At 41.7% G+C, this 23,244-nt stretch overlaps 1 protein-coding gene across 2 annotated transcripts in view; it reads right to left on the reverse strand.

Annotated features, from left to right (window-relative positions):
- Window positions 1-23,244, reverse strand: part of FAM161A (FAM161 centrosomal protein A) — a 30,441-nt gene that overhangs the window by 1,119 nt on the left and 6,078 nt on the right. The window contains exons 2-6 of one of the 2 annotated variants that reach the window (XM_003262434.4): window positions 16,864-17,102; window positions 14,162-15,322; window positions 13,298-13,465; window positions 10,771-10,870; window positions 707-861 (exon numbers count right to left, since the gene is read on the reverse strand). In XM_003262434.4, the coding sequence (XP_003262482.1) occupies window positions 707-861; window positions 10,771-10,870; window positions 13,298-13,465; window positions 14,162-15,322; window positions 16,864-17,102 (1,823 nt within the window). The remainder of the gene's footprint in view (window positions 1-706; window positions 862-10,770; window positions 10,871-13,297; window positions 13,466-14,161; window positions 15,323-16,863; window positions 17,103-23,244) is intronic. The other variant, XM_003262433.4, reaches the window with a different exon arrangement.

Genomic DNA, 23,244 nt, shown 5'->3' on the forward strand with positions numbered 1-23,244 from the left:
AAGTGTATGAATTCCAATTTGTTACCAAGACAACTCAAAAAAAAGAAAGAAAACGCTATAAAAGTGCCCACTGAGAAATTTAATATTCCTGAAGACTAATTTATTTCAAAATTTGAGTGATTAGTTCTTTAAACTTCATTTGAAAGCATGCTATTATTTTTGTTACTTATGTCAGTAAGAAATCTGTTATTCTGCTTTAAAAATAAAATACTTCATGTGAACGTTAATGTGTCAAATATGTTAAAATATCAGTGTGTTGGCAGGGCACGGTGGCTCACGCTTGTAATCCTAGCACTTTGGGAGGCCGAGGGGGGCGGATCACGAGGTCAGGAAATAGAGACCACGGTGAAACCCCGTCTCTACTAAAAATACAAAAAAAATTAGCCGGGCGTGGTGGTGGGCGCCTGTAGTCCCAGCTACTTGGAGAGGCTGAGGCAGGAGAATGGCGTGAACCTGGGAGGCGGAGCTTGCAGTGAGCCGAGATTGCGCCACTGCACTCCAGCCTGGGCGACAGAGCGAGACTCCGTCTCAAAAAAAAAAAAAAAAAAAAATCAGTGTGTTTTACAACAGTTCACATGTCTTTTACTATTGGGTAAAAATCTTTTTAAAACAATAGAACAAAAAATATATATAGTATAAAATTGTGCTTTTCTGCAGGTAATAATTTTTTCAAAGGTAAGCCATTCAGACATCTTATATATGTTACCTTCCTTTGTCTTCAGTGACACTTTTCGTCTCTTGACTGTTGAAGTACTCAAATACTTTTCCACTTTGGCCTTTCTTTGAAACAAACTCATCAGATATTCCTAGTGCTTTTAGGGTATTAGAATAATGCTTTTCTGCTGCCATTCTTGCATTTTTCTATAGGAAAAACAAACCTTTTTAGACGAGAACAGAAGACTTTAAATTTTCATCAAAAATATATGGATTAGGCCGGGCACAGTGGCTCACGCCTGTAATCCCAGCACTTTGGGAGGCCGAGACAGGTGGATCACAAGATCAGGAGATCGAGACCATCCTGGCTAACACGGTGAAACCCTGCCTCTACTAAAAATACAAAAAAATTAGCCAGGTGTGGTGGTGGGCGCCTGTAGTCCCAGCTACTCAGGAGGCTGAGGCAGGAGAATGGCGTGAACCTGGGAGGCGGAGCTTGCAGTGAGCCAAGATCGCGCCACTGCACTCCAGCCTGGGTGACAGAGCAAGACTCTGTCTCAAAAAAAAAAAAAAAAAAAAAAGAAAAAAATATATATATATGGATTAAAAGTACTGGTGATAATTAAGTTCAGCAGTCACAGTTGTTTGAAAATCTGCATACCCTGTGACCAACAATTACACTCCTAGGAATATACCCAGAGAAGCTCCCACATATGTGTTCCAAGGGAGGACATGTACAAGAATGTTCAGGATAGTACTGTCCTTCAATAACCCCAAATGGGAAATCACCCAAATATCTATTAGTAGCAGAATGGATAAATAAATTGTGGTCTATTCCTATAATGGAGTGAAATAAAGCAAGGAAAATGAATGAACTACAGTTACATGCCACAACATGGATGGATCTCACAAATATAATACTGAGCAAAAGAAGCAAAGCACTGACAAGTACATACTGTATGATCTATATAAAGTTCAGAAATGGGCAAAACAACTGTATTGTTTGAGGATAGGTACACACACTGTAAAATTGCAAAGAAAAACAAGGAAGTACTTATCCTGAAAGTTAGAATGGTGGTTACGTCTTGGGGAGAGGTAGAGGGCTGTGATCTGCAAGGGCACATACGGTTTTTGGGGTGCTAGCAATGGTCTATTTGTTAACATGGGTGGTGGCCACATTAGATTGATCTATAATTATTTTTTATATTGTACCTAGGTTTTATATACTTTTATGACTGTATAAAGATATCTGAAAAAAAAAAAGATTTCATGCGATAATTGTTGTCAGAGGATTCTTTTCTTCTTCTTTTTTTTTTTTGAGAAAGGGTTTTGCTCTGTCACCCAGGCTGGAGTGCAGTGGTGCGAACACAACTCACTGCAGCCTCAACCTCCTGGGCTCAAGCGATCCTCCCACCTCAGCCTCTGGAGTAGCTGGGACCACAGGCATGTGCCACCATGCCCAGCTAATTTTTGTATTTTTTGTAGGATGGGGCTTCATTATGTTGTCCAGGATGGTCTCGAACTCCTGGGTTTAAGTGATCCACCGGCCTTGGCCTCCCAAAGTGCTGGGATTACAGGCATGAGCCATGGTACCTGGCCAATTTCTTTTATTTTATGTATCTACTGTAATTTTTACTCTTTATAAGCCATATCCCCAATCCATTAAAGATGATAAAACCACCAGTGTTGTCATCTTTACTCTGTGGAGAAAGCAAGGGATATAACAAAAAGAATATGAATTTAGAACTGGGTTCAAATCTGTAGAATGTCACTTCCCGGCTTTAAGATCTGTTGGAATTGTGATGACCCTCCCATACCTGGGTCAAGTTGGAAGTCATCACAGTTCCAGAGATGGCAGGCTTTATGGAGCCACATAGTGACTGGGTTCACACTAGTGCCTCGACTTTAGCCCATTTTAGCTCCCATGAGTGGATCTGAACTGTTAGAGGGCCAAGAATTGCCCTCTGGACATCCAACTAAAGCAAGCTTTCCTAATACTAGGAATGGCCCAGTTCCAATGTACCAATGGCATTCATACTGGGAAGGGTGTGGAGGAGTACCCAGTCTAACCCCCATATTTAATAAAGAAACCAAGTCTCCCCCGGCCCCTGTCTCAAAGGTGAAATTGATTAAGGTCACAAGGCTAGTGAGTGGTAGAACCAAGTCTCTTGACCATTTCCTAGGTCTTTTATATTACATCATGCTACTTTCTCTAAGTGGTAGTGGTCGTCCTAGAGTTTGAAGGTGATCTAAAGCCTGACTTGAGCAACGTAGTTGTCAGATATTTGCCAAATCTAGTATAATGAGGGGCCATGGAGTCTAATGTTACCACAGGAGAACCCGAAATAGCAAGGACTGATTACAATGGATAAAACTATCACCAGTGCATTTCCTGATACTCTGGAAAACTGAAAAAGAAGCACTGCTGCTAAAATGCACTCACTGTGAGTAACAATAATATTTTTTAGAAAAGTAAGTAAAAACCTATCCAAAGTCTGTGAATATCAACAGACAAGCCTTGGGGAACTGAAAGGAAAGGCAAAATGAGAAATAAGAACTATACCCTAAAGACTACAGAGAAGAATAAAGAAACCCCAAACCTAGCTCTGAATGCATTACCAACGTATATTCTGACTTCAGCAAATTAAATATATAAGACATTAAAAAGACATTAGTCAAAATTTGTGCCAGTAAGCCTTCATCTGACTGGGTTTAAAATTCAATTTAACATCTTCTCAGTTAATTAATCCTGTGATTTCCAAGAAACAGGACAACATAGTTTATTCTGTAAAGAATCACAGGCATATTGTGTTAGGGAATCACTCAGCAGCAGCGAGACCACAATTAACTCCTATAAATGGGCAAAGCAAATAACTGCAAGCAAATTTATTTAAAAACAGCTGTTAATTAGCAGCAATAGTTCCAGCAAAATAGACTGCAGCAAAAAATGTACTAAAAAAAAAAAAAGCAATGGTGATTCACTGCCACAGTAACTCTGTATATACTTTTTGAGAAGTTAATGAGAAGACCCCTTGATATCATTCATTGAAAATAAGAATAAACGGAATTGGTGAGAATGGATGATTGCTCCTGTTATAAAGGCTTATTAATTGTCTACCCAGGGTTAACATTTTGGTAGGGGAATGGAAATGGTAAGGTGAAGATATAATGAATGGTTCTGCAAAGAGCAAGGCAGAAAAATCAATCAAACTATTATGATTCAGATAGGAAATAAAGGTTCCACCTGGCATTTCACCATCAAGGATGGTGAAGGGCAGATCCAAAAATTATTTAGGAAGAAAATTTGACAGGTCTCTCAATGACCAGCTGAATGGGGAGGAATTGGGTACACACAGATATGAAGATGAGAACAGTAGGCCAGGCACGGTGGCTCACGCCTGTAATCCCAGTACTTTGGGAGGCTGAGGCAGGTGGATCAGTTAAGGTCAGGAGTTCGGGACCAGCCCGGGCAACATGGTGAAATCCCATCTCTACTAAAAATATTTAAAAAATTAGCCAGGCATGGTGGTGTGCACCTGTAATCCTAGCTACTCGGGAGACTGAGGCAGGAGAATCACTTGAATCCAGGAGGCAGAGGTTGCAGTGAGTTGAGATCACGCCACTGCACTCCAGCCTGGGTGACAGAGTGAGATCCTGTCTCAAAAAAAAAAAAAAAAAAAAAAAAGAGAACAGTAGACACTGGTCTCAAACTCTTGGCCTCAAATGATCCTCCCCCCTCAGTTTCCCAAAGTGTTGGGATTACAGGGTGTGAGTCACTGGCCTAATTTTTCTAATATAAAGATATTTCTGGCACCTCTGTCCAGCCGCCCCGTCTGGGAAGAAGTGAGGAGTGCCTCTGCCCGGCCGCCCCGTCTGGGATGTGGGGAGCGCCTCTGCCCGACTGCCCCATCTGGGAGGTCTACCACGGAGGCCAGAAGCAATGTGGGGGCTGGACGTGGTGGCTCACGCTTGTAGTCCCAGCACTCTGGGAGGCCGAGGCAGGTTGATCACTTGAGGCTAGGAGTTCGAGACCAGCCTGGCCAACATGGCGAAACATGAAAAATACAACAGACAAACCAAGCAACCAACCCAGCGACAACAAAACAGGTCTACCCTGGAGTCATACTCTAATTTTTTCTATTTTCCTCCCTTTCTGATCCTTTATCCCACTTTCTTTTTCTTCCTCTTCCTTCTCCTTCTTTGTCAAATAGAGGATTGAGTTATTATCATTGATCCATACAAAGTCCCTCTGTCATTTATTTTCTTTAATTCCCACTCCCCATTTCTATTCCCCGTCTTCCCATGTGCAACCTTCCTAATATGTTTGATATGCATCTTTTTGTTTGTATGTATTTTTAGAAAATGTTTATTGTTTTGTGTGCAAAAAAAATTAATTAAAAAACATTTACAATCTTAACTATTTTTAAGTGTATAGTTCTGTAGCATTAATTATATTCAGGGATCTCTGCAATTTTTAATCTTGCAAAATTGAAACTTTATACCTATTAAACAACAATTCCTTATTTCTACCTCTATTTTACTTTGTGTCTAGTAAACCACTATTTTACTTTGTGTCTCTATAAATTTGACTATTTTAAATACATTATGTAAGTTAAAAAAAAAAAAAAGATATTTCTGGCTGGATGTGGTGGTTCACGCCTGTAATCCCAGAACTTTGAGAGGCTGAGGTGGGCAGATCACAAGGTCAGGAGTTCGAGACCAGCCTGACCAACATGATGAAACTTCGTATCGTCTAAAAATACAAAAAAAATTAGCCAGGCATGGTGGCACGCGCCTGTAATTCCAGATACTTGGGAGGCTGAGGCAGGAGAATCACTTGAACCCGGGAGGCGGAGGTTGCAGTGAGCTGAGATCGAGCCACTGCACTCCAGCCTGGGTGACAGAGTGAGACTCCTTCTCAAAAAAAAAAAAAAAAAAAAGATATTTCATAGACAAACAGCACTATAATAAATCATTGCTGCGTATGTGTTCAATATTGGTCTTCCCAAATAATACTTCATACTTTCTTTCTTGTTTTATAGTATCACCTATAATGATTCCTTTAATTTAGCATTTATTTACTTTCTCTTTTTTTTTCTAGACCTGTTGGAACAAGCCTCGCATGTCACTAACACAAATATTAGTATTCCCAGGTTATGTACCTGCTCCCTGGAATTGAGGTTAACAGAAAAAAATAACATATCAATCTGACCATTCCCCCAACCTCCAAAACAATCATATTCACAATTTTGTCTCAACACACATCTGTAATTGCTGCAATTGTGTGTCTTGAATGACTACATTTGTCTGTCTTGTTTCTATCTGACTCTAAGGGTCTCAAGGGATTTTCTGATATTCAAAAAGCATTTGTTGAGAAGCGGGCAGGAAAACAATATGATAGATAAAACAATCACATGAAGACAGTCAGATCTGGGTTTGAATCCTGGTTCCCCTTCTTCTGGTTGTATCATCTAAGCCTCAAGATGTCCCTCATCTGTGAAATAAGAACCTCACAGGAGCAGTGTAAAGGTCAGTTAAGATAATGCATAGAAAGTGCTTAGTGGAGTGCTTGTCTTTCAGCAACCTCCCAAAAAACATTAGAAACCAGCTTCCAGATAGCTTTGTGCAGTCTCCCTCTTAAATGCAAACAGACAACCAAAGATAATCTGAGGAAAGCTTCTAATATGATAGACAAGAAGCTAAAAAAGAGAAAAAGGAACTTGAAGGAAACCGAGGCAATATCACCAGTATGCTCAGAGATATAAAAGATAGGCTGGGTGTGGTGGCTCACACCTGGAATCCCGGCACTTTGGAAGGCCGAGAAAGGAGGATTTCTTGAGCCCAGGATCTTAAGACCAGCATGGACAACACAGTAAGACCCCTGTCTTTACAAAAAATACAAAAATTAGCCTGGCATGGTAGCTTGTGCCTGTAGTCCTAACTACTTGGGAGGCTGAGGTGGGAAGATCGCCTGAGCCCAAAGGGTTGAGGTTGCAGTGAGCCGAGGTCATGCCACTGCACTCCAGCCTGGGACAGAGTAAGACCCTGTCTCAAAAACAAAACAAAACAAAACAAAACAAAAAACAAAAAACAAACGTACTGCACCCATGGAAAATACCAAAGGAATATTTAATAAATGGGAAGCATTCTGGAAATTATGTCATTTTTCATTAGATAAGCAAAAAATGCAGATTTGGAAGATAAATTTGAGGAAATCTTCCAGAATTGAATAAAATAATGGTGATTTTAAAAGAAATACAAGAAATGTGGATAAATCCAGGTTAATATCCAACTAATCCCCAGTATAACAGTGAAAAAGGTCCTAAGATGTCACTTATGCCAGAGGCCTAGAGCAGGGGTCCCTACCACAAACTAGGTACGGGTCTATGGCCTGTTAGGAACCAGGCTGCACAGCAGGAAGTGAGCAGTGGGAGGGCGAGCATTACGGCCTGAGCCCTGCCTCCTACAGCGTTAGATTCTCATAGGAGGGTGACCCCTATCGTGAACTGCTCATGCCAGGGATCTAGGTTGCGTGCTCCTTATGAGAATCTAATGCCTGATGATGTGAGGTGGAACAGTTTCATCGTGAAATGATCTATTCCCCCATCCATCCACCCCACCCCACGCAACCCTGGTCTGTGGAAAAATGGTCTTCCATAAAACCAGTCTCTAGTGCCAAAAAGGTTGAGGACTGCTGGCCTAGAGAGAAACCATTCCAAAGTGGAGCAGGACACTTGTGGGCTCCAGGGGAGGAAAGGAACTGATGAATTACCAATGTGTTTAACTGTTTAAGGGGGAGTTGTGAGAGCTAACAGAAAAGCTTAAGAATAATAATGAGGCTGGGCATGGTGGCTCACGCCTGTAATCCCAGCACTTTGGGAGGCTGAGGCGGGCAGATCACGAGGTCAGGAGATCGAGACCATCCTGGCTAACACGGTGAAACCCCGTCTCTACTAAAAATACAAAAAAAAATTAGCTGGGCGAGGTGGCGGGCACCTGTAGTCCCAGCTACGCGGGAGGCTGAGGCAGGAGAATGGCGTGAACCCCGGGGGGCGGAGCCTGCAGTGAGCCGAGATTGCGCCACTGCACTCCAGCCTGGGTGAAAGAGCGAGACTCCGTCTCAAAAAAAAAAAGAATAATAATGATACATACATTGGTGGGGAATGAGGGAAGGTGGGGGGAGGACCAAACAAAATTAGTAATTATTAACACAAGAAAAAAATTTTTTAAAGGAAATGTGATGGGCCAGGCACGGTGGCTCACGCCTGTAATCCCAGCACTTTGGGAAGCCAAGGCAGGCGGTTCATCAGGTCAGGAGTTCGAGACCAGCCTGACCAACATGGTGGAACCTCGTCTCTACCAAAAAATACAAAAAAGTTAGCTGGGCGTGGTGGTGTGCACCTGCAATCCCAGCTACTCAGGAGGCTGAGGCAGGAGAATGGCTTGAGCCCAGGAGGCAGAGGTTGCAGTGAGCTGAGATTGTGCCACTGTACTCCAGCCTGGGTGACAGAGCAAGACTCTGTCTCAAAAAAAAAAAAAAAAAAAAAAAGGAAACGTGATGATAATAATATAGGGCTCAGCTGCTAACATTGTTTACTAAGTTATAACAATGAATTCTGATCTAACTGTGATAGAGCTGACTGGGAAATGGAAGGATGGAAAGACACCGAAAGGGTAGGTAAGTGTGCTTCCGAGAGGACGTGTTAAAACAGCTAAATCCTCACCTACCATATCAATAAGCTAGTAGATAGAGTCTGTAATGAAAAAGATAAAAGAACAGTTGAAAGAATGTTACTGAACAATAAAATACCACTTTGTACCCACTAGGAAGGCTATAACAAAAAGACAGACAAAAGCTAGGTGCAGTGGCTCATGCCTGTAATCCCATCAACCTGGGAGGTGGAGGTGGGAGGATCACTTGAGGCCAGGAGTTCAAGACCAGCCTGGGCAATACAGCGAGACCCAGTCTCTACAAAAAATAAAATTAGCTGGGCATGATGGTGTGGGCCTTTGTCTCAGCTACTGGGGATGCTCATACTGGGGATCATTTGAGCTCAGGAGTTCAAGGTTCCAGTGAGCTATGATTGTACTACTGCACTGGCCTGGGCAACAGAGTGAGACCCTGTCTCTAAAAATATTTTTCTACAAAAACCAGACAGACAATAACAAGTGCTGGTGCTATTCACAACAGCAAAGACATGGTATCAACTCAGCCCATCAGCAGTGGATTGGATACAGAAAATATGTTACACATATACCACGGAATACTACACAGCCATAAAAAAGAATGAAATCATGTCCTTTGCAACAACATGGATGCAGCTGGAAGCCATTATCCTAAGCAAACTAAAGCAGAAACAGAAAACCAAACATCACACGTTCTCACTTACAAGTGGGAACTAAACACTGGGTACACATGGAAATAAAGATGGGAACAACAGACACCGGAGAATATAAGAGGGAGAGTGGAGGGAGGAAGGCAAGGGTTGAAAACCTACCTATTGGGTACTATGCTCATTACCTGGGTGATGAGTTCAATCATACCCCAAACCCCAGCTCACACAATATACCCTTTTTTTTTTTTTTTTGAGATAGAATTTTGCTCCTGTTGCTCAGGCTGGAGTGCAATGACGCAATCTCAGCTTACTGCAACCTCCACCTCCCAAGTTCAAGCAATTCTCCTGTCTCAGCCTCCCAAGTAGTTGGGACTACAGGCACGCGAAACCATGCCCAGCTAATTTTTGTATTTTTAGTAGAGATGAAGTTTCGCTATGTTGGCCAGGCTGGTCTCGAACCCCTGACCTTAGGTGATCCACCTGCCTCAGCCTCCCAAAATGCTGGCTGGGATTACAGGCGTGAGCCACGGCGCCTGGCATACCCTTGTAACAAACCTGCACATATACCCCTTGAATTTAAGATAAAAGTTGAAAAAATAAATAAATAAATAAATAAGAAAAACCCAGAAGCAGTGTAAAAAGCAAAAACAAAAAATTTGCAGTTCAGAACTGGAGATAATGTCTTTGAGCCAAAAGCCAATCACTTTATGATTATAATGTAGAACATCTTAAAATGATTTTTCCCCCTAAAGTGGAAATAAAGATGTTAAAAAAATCCATCCCTTAAAATGAAAGGCATTATATAAAATTATATCTAGATCAGTGAGCAAAAAGATTACGTAACTTTGAGAGACTGTAATGTGAAGATTCACCCACAATACATGTCCACTGTCCTCAATGAGTCACTGGCAAGTACAGTTCTGTAACTATGCTCATCTGCTACAGGTAAATTCTCCAACTGTCTATTGTCCAATTATAACAGCTTCAAATTCACAATTTAGAACCTGTAATCTCCAGTGATTTTGTCAATTGTTAAGCCATGTCACCCATACAGATGCCTCCCCTATGGGACAAAGGAGAAGATGACCTAAAATTGACAAATTTCCCTTAAGGGAAAGGTTGTAAAACTGGGCATAAACTTAGTAAAATCAGGGTCCACTGTCCGTAAGACTAGTTTGTTTTTCCTATAGAAAGGAAGTTCTTTTAGTAATTGCAGAGAAGATTGAATTACAGACTCACTTAAAAAAAAAAAAAAACTGGCAGAAATAACTCTGATTCAATTAGCCATTTTGTTTCATTTTTTTAATTCTTCAAAGACCTCTAAGTGATATCATGAAGACTCATTTTAATATCTAACCAAGTTTGTACTGAAAAAAGACCAGCCATTAGAAAACTGCTTGCAAAATTATTTTACAAACTACTGGATTGGCATGTTATTTATCAAACTTATGTGCTTCAAAAAGATTCAATGTTCAGATTATTTTTTTGAGATGAGGTCTTGCTACGTTGCACAGGTTGGACCAAAACTCTTGGGCTCAAGCAATCTGCCCACCTCAGCCTCCCAAGTAGCTGGGATTACAGGTGCACACCACCACACCTGGCTAAATGCTCAGATTTAAGCAAAATTACTCATTGGCTGATATGATGAAGCCAACACAAACAACAATAATGTATCTCAACAGCTATATAACACATAAGAAAAATGGACTGTAAATTTAGGAGCTAAAGCTGTAAAAAGAAAAAAAACTGACAATAGCTCTTAAATTCCAATAAACACAACCTGAGCAACTCTTTCAAATAGCAGTGGCCTCTTTTTTAATTTTTCTTCTCTTTCTTCTAGTTCTCGTTGGTATTCTCTCATCCTTTCCTTTTCGCTCTTTCTAAAATTAAATAAAAGCAATGGAATTTTAAAAGATCATCTAAGAAATAAGAACTTACATATGTAACATTTAACTTATCAACTTGTACAAAGTCAACGAAAAAAAAGAAGTAACATTTAGCTTAGCTGACAAATCAGAAATTATGAGCACAGTTCACAGTTTACCTCAGTTCCTCTTCTATACTGGTTAATTCTCATGGAATGCAGAATAAAATCCTAGGTTCTGAGATCACACATGTTATGCTCTAAGAATAGTCTGGACACTTTAATTTCTGAAATCCTCAAGGCATAAATATATTAAGGGACTTCAAACTGACCTGAAGAGATGAATGAAAGCCCTCTTGTCTCATTTATAAGTGTATAAAACCAAGAAAATTTTGGAACAAATTAGCTATCTTCTCTGTAAGGAATTTCTTTTGAAAACAAGACCTTGCTCTTATTTATTATTATTATTTTATTGTTGTTATTTATTTTTTGTTTTGAGATGGAGGCTCATTCTGTTGCTCAGGCTGGTGCAGTGGCGCAATCTCAGGTCACTGCAAACTCTACCTCCTGGGTTCATGCAGTTCTCGTGCCTCAGCCTCCCAAATAGCTGAGATTACAGGTGTGCACCACCACGCCTGACTAATTTTCTGTATTTTTAGTAGAGACGAGGGTTTCACCACGTTGGCCAGGCTGGTCTTGAACTCCTGACCTCAGGTGATCTGCCTGTCTCGGCCTCTCAAAGTGCTGGGATTACACGCATGAGCCATTGTGCCTGGCCTATTATTTTTGAGACAGGTTCTCGCTCTGTTGCCCAGGCTGGAGTGCAGTGGTGCAATCATGGCTGACTGCAGCTTTGACTTCCTGGGCTCAAATGATCCTCCTACCTTAGCCTCTCGAGTAGGTGGAACTACAGGGGCATGCCACCACACCTGGCTAATTTTTTTAAATTTTTTGTAGAGATGGGGTCTCACTATGTTTACCAGGCTGGTCTCAAACTCCTGGGCTCAAGCAATCTTCCTGCCTTGGACTCCCAAGGTGCTGAGATTATAGATGTGAGCCACGGCATCCAGCCTTTGCTGTTATTTTTTTCCCCTAAATAAGATCTCCTACAGGTTAGTGGCAAAGTTAATTCAATGGGAGCAAGTCAAAGGAGAAGTAAAGGGCATGGGAATATAACATAAAGAGAAACAGGAACCAAAATATATAAATTTACCATAAGTGTTCTCACTGTTTGAGCAAGATCCTATAATAAATTAAACTACACTATTTTCTCTATGTAAGATATAATTGCTACCAAGATAATAAGATTAATGGATTGGGGAAAATAATTATACTTTTAAATGATAATTAGGCTTAATTATACACAAGTTGGTGTTATGAAAAAGCTATTGTCCAGGCGTGGTGGTTCACGCCTGTAATCCCAGCACTTTGGGAGGCCGGGACAGGCAGATCACCTCAGGTCAGGAGTTTGAGACCAGCCCGGCCAACATGGCAAAATCTCATCTCTACTAAAAATACAAAAATTAGCTGGGCGTGGTGGTGAGCACCTGTAATCCCAGCTACTCTGTAGGCTGAGGCAGGAGAATCGCTTGAACTCAGGATCCAGCCTAGGTGACAGAGCGAGACTCTGTCTCAAAAATAAATAAATAAATAAAAAATAAAAAGCTATTAATAGTTTACTTCCTAAGGGTAAGTAATCTATTTCTAAGAAACATTATGTTCAAGTTCATCAAATTATGCTCCCTTTATCAATGGATTAAGGCTAAATTATAAAAGAATACTCATTGTAATTAAAAGCACATATGCATATTTAGAAATCAGATTAAAAAGTAATAAATCATATTACTTACCTGGTTCTGAGGGAGATATTTTCCTACTTAAACATCAACATTTTTATGTGCAACATCTGGAACACTGGTTTTCAAACTTTGTACTGCAGAATTCTAGTGAAGGGGTTCTAAGGATTCCGTGAATATTTTTATATTGAAACTAACAAAATGCAACACATACTACTAAACATTAACATATGTGCTAATGAACACATCACATAACCGATGTTTAATGTGTTAATCTGTGCTATCAGATTTCATCCAAACCTTAGAACAAAACTCTTTGATATATCTGTTTACTGCAATAAAAAATAATATAAAGAACAAGATCAGATATTGGTATAAGATTATAACCATTAACTAAGGCCGCAATAGAAAATGTCTGTATTCATCAACATAGCTTCATGGTTCTCACCGTAAAGGTAAGTATATATGTTGGTTCTCACCATGAGGTGAGTATGTGTGCGCTGAACATGAGTGACTGATGACAATTTAAATCCATAAACTAAAACACTAATGCTATTTTCAATCTGCTCATATTTTACTACCTACTGATTAAAAAAAAAAAAGTTTGAAAACCAGTGGTCTGGAGATTCAAGAATTTTTCATGATACCTGAGACATTTTACTCTGGATTTAGATATTTGAGCTAAACTTTGATGTGAGTCATAAGCCTTAGCCCGGGTTGTCAGGAGTTTCTGCAATTCTTTCATTCTTTGCTTCTGTTTAGTTAGGATCCGATTTCTCTCTTCTTCCAACATTTTCTTTTCCTCAAGTGATCTCCTGAGGGTAACAAACTAAGGCTTAATCCACTTTAAGCCAATGAGAATGTTGTTTAGCAAAGATTTAACATGGGATAATTTGAATTTTGATAATTCAAATTTGAAAAAAGGCAACCTTTTGAAAAGGATCTGACCTGTAAAACTAGAAATATTTATTTATTTATTTATTTTATTTATTTTTTTGAGATGGAGTCTTGCTCTGTCACCCAGGCTGGAGTGCCATGTCGTGATCTCAGCTCACTGCAACCTCTGCCTCCTGGATTCAAGCAATTCTCCTGCCTCAGCCTCCTGAGTAGCTGGGATTACAGGCACCCATCACCACGCCCAGCTAATTTTTTGTATTTTTAGTAGAGATGGGGTTTCACTATCTCGGCCAGGGTGGTCTTGAACTCCTGACCTTGTGATCCACCTGCCTTGGCCTCCCAAAGCACTGGGATTACAGGTGTAAGCCACCGCGCCTGGCCAGGTAAAACTAGAAATCTTAAGACTAATATTTTCTAATCCACCAAAATTTATAAATGAAAAATACATTCATTTCTTAGAATACCCTCTGACAAAATATATTATATAGTAAAATATCTTATAGATGCAATAATAATTTCTAAGTATTTTCAAATTTACCAACGTAAACTCCACAGAGCTGCATACACTCATCTGGCAACCATGAGTCAGTCAGTACAGTGTCCTAGTTACTTACCTTATGGCTTGTTCTCGTCCTCTGGAAGATACCGTGGGCACTGGAGGGTTGCAGTTACAAGGCACAGGCTTTACACCTGCACATCTTACTGGTGACTTACGCCTTGGAGACAAATAAGGCCAACGTGTTTCTTTTAAATTTTCTTCATCTGCTTCGATGTCTGCCAAAATTTTTTTTCTTTTAATAGATGCATGTGGAGATGCATGAAGATCAAATGGTTTACACACCGTTAAGAGTTTTGGAGACTTGTGTTCTGAGGGGTGTTTCTGATATCTCTCAGGAAGGTCCTCAAAATCAGGAGTTGGGCACCTAACCTTGTGTTTACACTTCAACTTTACAGCCTGTTGAGGACACCTGGGGTTCCTATGTCCGCAAGCTGACCTACAAGGCAGAGGAGATGAGTTCTGTAAATGCTCCTGGGCTCTCAGCTGTGTCCTAAGGTTTCGATAGAGCTCTTCTTCTTTTAACTTGTCATTGGTAGTTGAACCATAAGTAGATCGAGGAATGGGTCTGGCTTTAAATCGATTTGTTTTCTTTTTATACTTAAGGAAGTCTCTCAGCTGCTTTTCCCGGGCTGCTCGCTTCTGTTCCTCCCTTGCTATAAATTTAAATGGCTTTTGTGAGGCCAAAAGAGCTTCTTTGTTTTTCTCCCTCAGAGACCTTCTCTGTTCTTCTTTTTGCTTGACTAAATCATGGTAAAGGGGGAGAAAGACAGATGCAGGAACTGGATTGGCTCGGAATTTCTTCTTACACTCTGGATCCTCTTCTTGTTTTTTGAGCAGTTTATGTACCATTTCGATATCTGGTTTAGATTTCATGGACTCTTCTTTTTTCTTCTGTTCTCTTATCATCATTTGAAAAGGCTCCGGTACTGTAATCGTGGGCACCCATTCTTTTCGTTTCTTCCTTGTTTTTTCAGCTGTGTGGAAGCCAGTATCTTTAAAGCAAATATAATCTTCAACACAAAAGTCTGCCCACATGTTGTTGATGAGCTCCTTAGCATAGGTCATCATTATGTTTTTCCTAGGATACTCTTTTTCTAGGTTGGGTAACTCCTCTTCAGAGGAGGACACATACAAGGAGGAGGACTGGCCTAAATCAGGCTCTGAAAATGATGTCATTAATGAGACAGGGTGATAGGAGTTCTTTTCTGATACAGATCTAAATGAGAAGAATAACTATGTTATACTTTCAGTTGTATGTGACCAAATACAAAAATTAAGAGTTACATATTTTCTTTTTTTTTTCTGAGACAGAGTCTCACTCTGTTGCCCAGGTTGGAGCACAGTGGTATGATCTCAGCTCACAGCAACCTCCACCTCCCAGGTTCAAGCAATTCTCCTGTCTCAGCCTCCCGAGTAGCTGGGACTACAGGCATGTGCCACCATGCCCAGCTAATTTTCTGTATTTTTAGTAGAGACGGGGTTTCACCATGTTACCCAGGATGGTCTCAATTTCCTGACCTCGTGATCTGCCTGCCTCCGCCTCTCAAAGTTCTGAGATTACAGGCATGAGCCACTGCGCCCAGCCAAGAGTTACATATTTTCTAAGATCAGGGTATAATGAGAAGAGAGGAGCTGGACAGGGCTTGTAAGAATTATCACTTTTATTTGGAATAGAGCTGGGCAATGCCCATAAATTACCCACTTTGACTCCTTCATTTTACAGAGAAGGAACCTGAGATGGCAGAGGCTCCTTGTGTCTAACCTCTATTAAATTCTCCCCACACTTTCCAGAGTCACTGTTCTGAAGCATAGATCTGATCATGTCATTCCCCTGCTTGAAACTTTTTGATAATTCTTCACTGCTACGAAGTCAAACCTAGATTACAAGCCCTTCGAGACCGGCGCCTATGTTTTCAGTCTTACCCCTCACCACTGGCTACCCCAGTCTCCATTCTGCATTCATATCCAGTCCTGTGAAGTTCCTCACACGATATGATTTCTCATGCCATCTTGCCTTTGAATACATGTTTTCTGCTGCCTAGAAGGCCAATACTTATTCCTCCTCCAAGACTGAACTCAGATGTGACACTTCAGTGGAAAATTCTGGCCTGCATCCCTCCGAAAGCTTGGCATGACCAACTGTTTCTTCCTCTGTAACACTCTGTTACATCATGCTGTAATGCAATTTTTGGTTCTCAGCTAGTCTCTACGCTCCTTGAGGGCATCTTGTTTTTGACTCCTCAGTGCCCAGGCATAGTCTGGCACACAGGAGACATGCAAGCATTGCTAACTGACTAGATGTGTAAGTCTCAGAGCAGGTGAGTTCATAGCAGAAATGGGTCTTGAAATTGCAGACTATTTTGAAAACATAAATCAGATTCATGTCTCCTAGTCCTGAACTCTTTGTACTAGATCTTTAATGAGCTCATGTTAATCCACATATTATAAAGAGCTTTTAAAATTAAACTTTTATATTTACCATTTAAAATGGCCCAGACTAAGTATTTTGAGACATGCCCTCAGTTCTATGGGTGGGTCAGAGAGAAAAGACCAAATGGCCACCAAAGGACCCTCAAGCAAAAGGTCACCCAGTAAGCTGATAAGCCATTAAACATTTTGAATAAATTCCTACCTGTGTATATCGCTGGGAGTACAAAGGGCTATTTAAGAGAGAATATTATGAAATAACTTTGTTCTGTCCTTTTAATGATACATTTTATTTTATACTCCACAAATAACATTGAGTTACAAGCTTACCTGGAAGAGTCACTAAGAGAGTCTTCCCTGATGACCACTGGCTGAACTTCCTTTAAATGTAATTTATCCTGGTACATTTTCTCTAATTTTGCCATAGTTTCTATGTGGGCAGCCTTCAACTCTTCTACTTTCTTGAAATACTCCTCATTAGAGTGGTGAATATCAGGAAAGTTCACAAAGTCCTCATAGCTTATCGGTGCATGTTCATCCACCCCAGAAAAGCTGGTGTTCAAATCAGCCTGGTGGGGAGAAAACACTTGTTATATGGTGACTGGAGATGAAAGACAAATTAAGCTGACACTGATCCAAAATGCTGCTTCTTAAAGAGTCTACCTAGTTAGGTTATACATGAATTATGGGCTATGCATATAGAATGAGTTATAGGTTATTTGTGGGCTATGTACATTTTCCCCAGTGATATTTTAAGAACAAGAGGGAGCAAGACCAAATGGTCAGAAAATAAATGTTATTTAATCCGTTTGATAAAGGATGGTTCAATTCCCAGATCAACCAACAAAAGGTATAATAGGATAGAACCCAACAACCCTTTACAAAGTATTTCTACAAGGAGCCTCCTGAGCTGTAAGTTTTAACTGAGATGAAGGAGAGCACAGTTCTTCCTGCTGTAAACCAGGCAACCACAGCCCAATGCTCTCCCTCCAGCTGCGCTCCTGCAGTGTGGCTCCAAGGACTGCCAGTGGAGAGAAGGCAGGGAAATAGAGGGAATGGGGGCAGGGACAAAGTTCTCAGTGGCTTATCAAGGAGCCAGGGAGAAGCCCTCCTCACAGTGGGGGAAGACTTTGGGAGGGAGTAAGAGGACATGGGAGGGGGTAGCTGCTCCTGTGGGCACAAAAGCAGTAGCTCCCATAGGTGACCGGGACTTTAGGATGACAACAAAGCAAAGAAGAAAAAATGGTGTAATTATTCAACATACAGATCATGTTTAGAAGGGTCTAACTGGCCTTTCTCCCTCACTCCCTTTACATACCTTTCAGTTTTTTTTGTTTGTTTTTGTTTCTTTTTTTTTACGAGACGGAGTCTCACTCTGTCACCCAGGCTGGAGTGCAGTGGCACGATCTCAGCTCACTGCAACCTCTGCCTTCTCCTGCCTCAACCTCCCAAGTAGCTGGGCTTACAGGCGCACGCCACCACACCCAGCTAATTTTTGTATTTTAGTAGAGACGGGGTTTCACCATGTTGGCCAGGCTGGTCTCGAACTCTTGACCTCAGGTGATCTACTCGCCTTGGCCTCTCAAAGTGCTAGGATTATGGGCTTGAGCCACCATGCCCTACCCTTTCAGTTCTTTTAATTGAAGCAACTAAAGAGATAAAACCCCATTTTCTCCATAAATATAAAATTTTTATTATGTTCTCAGTTGAGAAACATTACTTATGATACTATGCATAAAAGGCTGCCAACCACAGTTTTAAATTTAGCCTACTGTCTGGAACAGATGCAAAATGAAAAAATTTGCTACAGAAAATTATAGATCCAATCTGATAAGACTCTAGAAAATAAATCTGTTTAGCTTCTCTCAAAAGAAAAATTCAGAAGAGTCAATTATAAATAGTAGTTATAGATGTGGTGTTTTTGTTTCCCACTGGAGGCTTCTCAGAAGATATGGTGTTTTTTTAAATGGGCTAAAATCAGCGTACAAGAGGACAATGTTGTACTACTTGGGGTAACTTAAAGAAAACAAATTTTAAAAAATCAGTCTTCAGGGGCTGGGCGGGGTGGCTCACACCTGTAATCCCAGCACTTTGGGAGGCCGAGGCGGGCAGATCACGAGGTCAGGAGATCGAGACCATCCTGGCTAACATGGTAAAATCCCATCTCTACTAAAAAATACAAAAAATTAGCCAGGCGTGGTGGCGGGCACCTGTATTCCCAGCTACTCGGGAGGCTGAGGCAGGAGAATGGCGTGAACCTGGGAGGTGGAGCTTGCAGTGAGCTGAGATCAGGCCACTGCACTCCAGCCTGGGTGACAGAGCGAGACTCTGTCTCCAAAAACAAAAATCAGTCTTTAATAGAACTTATATGCAGAAATTTGCTACCAACAACTCTATGAATCAGAGAACTGCTTTAAGTATGTCAAACAATTCAATTAAGAGAATTCTCTGATATCTTCTGCTGTTTCTTTATGTGCTTCTCACCATAAACTTCTTATGTGTAGGATGACTACTTTGTGAATTTCCTCATTCATTAAATATTTGGGGGCCATCCTGCAATCAGCTAGCTGCTAAAAGGTACGTCAGATATTTTTAAAACTCTACCTTTGAGGCCAGGCACAGTGGCTCACACCTATAATCCCAGCACTTTGGGAGGCTGAGGCAGCCAGATCACTTGAGGTCAGGAGTTTGAGACCAGCCTGGCCAACATGGTGAAACCCCGTCTCTACTAAAAATACAAAAATTAGCCAGGCATGGTGACACCTACCTGTAGTCCTAGCTACTCGGGAGGCTGAGGCGGGAGAGTCACCTGAACCCAGGAGGTGGAGGTTGCAGTCCGCCAAGATCATACCACAGCACTCCAGCTTGGGTGACAAAGCAAGACTCCGTCTCACTTAAAACAAACAAACAAACAAACAAAAACTCTACCTTTGAGAAGTTTCCAGCTAGCTTAGGAAAGGACTTGTATATAAATAATTGACAGCTGACTTAGAATGAGACAGAACACCTGATTCCTGCCGACAAGCTACTTCCGGCTAAGCAGGAAGACAGATGTATGTCACAACGTCAGACACTAAGAGACAGAGGCACAATTCACAGAGGTGAGCCAGACTGGAGACACATGGTTGGATGAGGACAAAGTTTGCCAGATCAGGGAGGCAGTGAAAAAGGAATAAATAAATCCGAGGCATAGTGCTAGAACATCCATCACCAGGAAACACGTGGATAAATGTCTGGAGACCTGGTGAGAAGACTGGGCTGCAGGGCAGATGCAGGAGCCACCAATCCACACAGAAGTAGCCAGTGCAGCCTTGGTTATGGACGAGGCTGCCTGGAGGGAGTGTAGGCAACCAGAGAGAAGAGGACCTGAGAATGGAGATGTTGGAGAACACCAACATTTAAATAAGCAGTGGAAGGAGGACTAATAGGAGGTAGAGAGTGGCATGAGAGATACAAAGACCAACTGATAAGGCTCTTTGGAGCCTCTGATTGAGTATTCCGACACCACATCTGTAATTTTTCTCCTAAACCATGAGAACACTCCAAACTAAAAGTTATTTAACTCTCACCCAATGCTTCACCTTTATAGGGTCAAAAGGGGGCTGAAAGCAGGTGACCAGTGACCAGGAGCCAGTGGTAGACAGGAAATGGAGGGAGCTTTTGTTTGGTTTGAGTTTGGAAGATAGGGGAAGACTTCCTGGAGGAGGTGATATTTGAGATGAGTCATAAAGAATGGAGGCCAGGTGTGGTAGCTCATGCTTGTAATCACAGCACTTTGGGAGGCTGCAGTGGGAGGACTGCTTGAGAACAAGAGTTCCAGACCAGCCTGGGCAACACAGCGAGACACTGTCTCTACACATTTTTTTTTAAAAAATTAGCTGGATGTGGTGGCTGAGGTGGGAGGATCACTTGAGCCCAGGAGGTTGAGGCTGCAGTGAGCTGTGGGCGTGCCACTGCACTTGAGCCCGGGCGACAGAGTGAGACCTTGTATCAAGAAAAAAGAAGGCTGGGCGCGGTAGCTCATGCCTGTAATCCCAGCACTCTGGGAGCCCGAGGTGGGTGGATCACTTGGGCTCAGGAGTTCAAGACCAGCCTGGCCAACATGGTGAAACCCCTTCTCTACTAAAAATACAAAAATTAGCCAGGTATGGTGGTGTGTGCCTGTAGTCCCAGCTACTCGGGGGGCAGAGGCAGGAGAATTGCGTGAACCTGGGAGGCAGAGATTGCAGTGAGCTGAGATCAAGCCATTGCACTACAGCCTTGGCGACCAAGCAAGACTCTGTCTCAAAAAAAAAAAAAAAAAAGAATGGAGAAATCTATAGGATCACAGAGTGTTTATGGGAAAGAGGGGGGAAAGTACCCTAGACAAAGGAAAGGAAATGGCATTAGCAAATGCACAGGCTGGGGTTGGGGAGGCTATGCATAGCACAGGGCAAGGTGCACATGGCTGCCGGATAAAAGGAGAGGAAAACCCATAAAGCAGTTTTGGGAAGTAAACCTAGAAAGGGAGGTTAGGGCAAGCAAGAAGGGGTTTCCATCTCCTGTCTACCACTGGCTCCTGATTACTGGTCACCTGGTTTCAGCCCCCTTATGACCCTTCAAAGAGGAAAGGGTTGGGTGGGAGTTAAACAACTTTTAGTTTGGAGTGTTCTGACAGCTTAGGAGAAAGATTTCAGATGTGATGTCAGGATACTCATACAAGCCTGGGCTCTGCACTTAGCAATGTGATGTGGGCATGAACTTCTTGAACATCAGCTTTAAGATACATAAAGTAGGTGTGCCAGGTGTTAAACTAGTGTCTCTCAGCTCCAATGCCACCCTTCTTTGACTGCTTTGCAATGCCAGAGCTGGAACTCTGCAAACCACACTTCTGCTTTGCCAGTGCTCCTCATCAGACTCTGCTAAAAGTGGAGTTAGAGGGAGATACAAGGCTAGAGAAGAGAGATGGGGACTTATTCCTTTCTGTTAGCCCTCTGTCTGCTTCCTGTCTCCTTGTGTCAGTCTAGCAATGGTTCTTCATCTGGGCAGCAGCAGTTCGTTTTAGTAGCACTGTCTGAATCCACTATGCAGTTTTCACTTGAAAAATCAACAGAATTGGCCAGGCGCAGTGGTTCATGCCTGTAATCCCAGCACTTTGGGTCACTTGAGGTCAGGAATCCGAGACCAATCTGGCCAACATGGTGAAACCCCATCTCTACTAAAAACACAAAACTTAGTCGGGTGTGGTGGTGCATGCCTATAATCCCAGCTACTCGGGAGGCTGAGGCAGGAGAATCGCTTGAACCCAGGAGGCGGAGGTTGCAGTGAGCCAAGATCGCACCACTGCACTCCAGCCTGGAAGACAGAGTGAGGCTCCATCTCAAAAAAAAAAAAAAAAGAAAAAGAAACAAAAATCCACAGAATTACTTCAAGGCCTTTGCACTTGCTGTTCCCTCTCCCTAGGACGCTTTTCCTCCAGATATCCACATGACCCACTTGCTCACTCCTTCAGGTCTTTATGTAAATGTCATCTTCTCAATAAGGTCTTCCCTGACTCTCCATTACAACTCCTCCCAGGACTCACTGTCAGCCCCCTTGTCTGTCTTATTTTTCCCAGAAGTACTCATCACCATTGACGTCCTACATATCTGTACTTGATTGTGTATTATATACATGCCCCTACCAAAAAGTAAACATTAAAAAGGCAAGAATTTGCCAGGCGTGATGGCTCAGGCCTGTAATCCCAGCACTTTGGGAGGCTGGGTCAGGTGGATCGCTTGAGCCCAGGAGTTTCAGACGAGCCTAGGTGACATGTCAAGGCCTCATCTCTACAAAAAATTAGTTTGGTGAGGTAGTATGCACCTGTAGTCCCAGCTAGTTGGGGGGCTGAGGCTTAAGGATCACCTGAGCCCAGGAGGTTGGGGCTGCAGTGAGCTATGAAGGAGGCACTGCACTCCAGCCTGGGTAACAGCGTGACCCTGTCTCAAAAAAACAAAACAAAACAAAAACAAAGGCAAGGATTTGTCTCCTTTGTTCAATGTTGTGTCCCCAGTGTCTAGAAAAGTACCTGGCTAATGGCAGATGTTCAAGGAATATTTGCTGAATGAATGAATGAATGTACAGAAAAAAAAATTCCACCTTGGGAAGAGGGCAGTTACTCCCTCCCAAAAGAATGAACCATGCAAAGAAATGCTGGCTGCTCTAAAGAGCTATATTCCACCAAGTATTAAGAAAAAGGCCTATGTTCCAAAACCTATAATTAAAACAGGGAGGGTATTCCAAAGAACTGTTTTTAAGCAAAAGAATCTATGCGCTGTCATTCATTCTTTTAGAATATCTCTTAAAAATCATGTCTTATAGCAGTCATTTACACAAGACGGATCAAATTTATTTGGACCTAGAAGAACCGTTTGAAAACCATATAGAAGAATGAGTAGCTTATGAAAGATACAGCAGGTCTGATAAATTATACTTATGTACTGATTTTGCACTGGATCCATTCTGTTTTCAGCTTAATACTGTTAACACTAGCTGGAACTTTTCAGATAAACTGATCTTACAGTGTTTAACCTAAAACAGATGAATGGCTAGTAAATGACCTCCAATTCTAATTTAATCTTTAATTGTCTCCACTGAGAAAATATTTAGTATACAAAATAACCTAGGCCATAGACATTATTTTTCCAAGAGCCTAAAATAGCATCCTCTCCCTTTAATCGGCTTTTTGTGGAA

This window comes from Nomascus leucogenys, chromosome 14 (assembly GCF_006542625.1).
Source record: "Nomascus leucogenys isolate Asia chromosome 14, Asia_NLE_v1, whole genome shotgun sequence".
In the NCBI taxonomy this organism is placed as follows: domain Eukaryota; kingdom Metazoa; phylum Chordata; class Mammalia; order Primates; family Hylobatidae; genus Nomascus; species Nomascus leucogenys.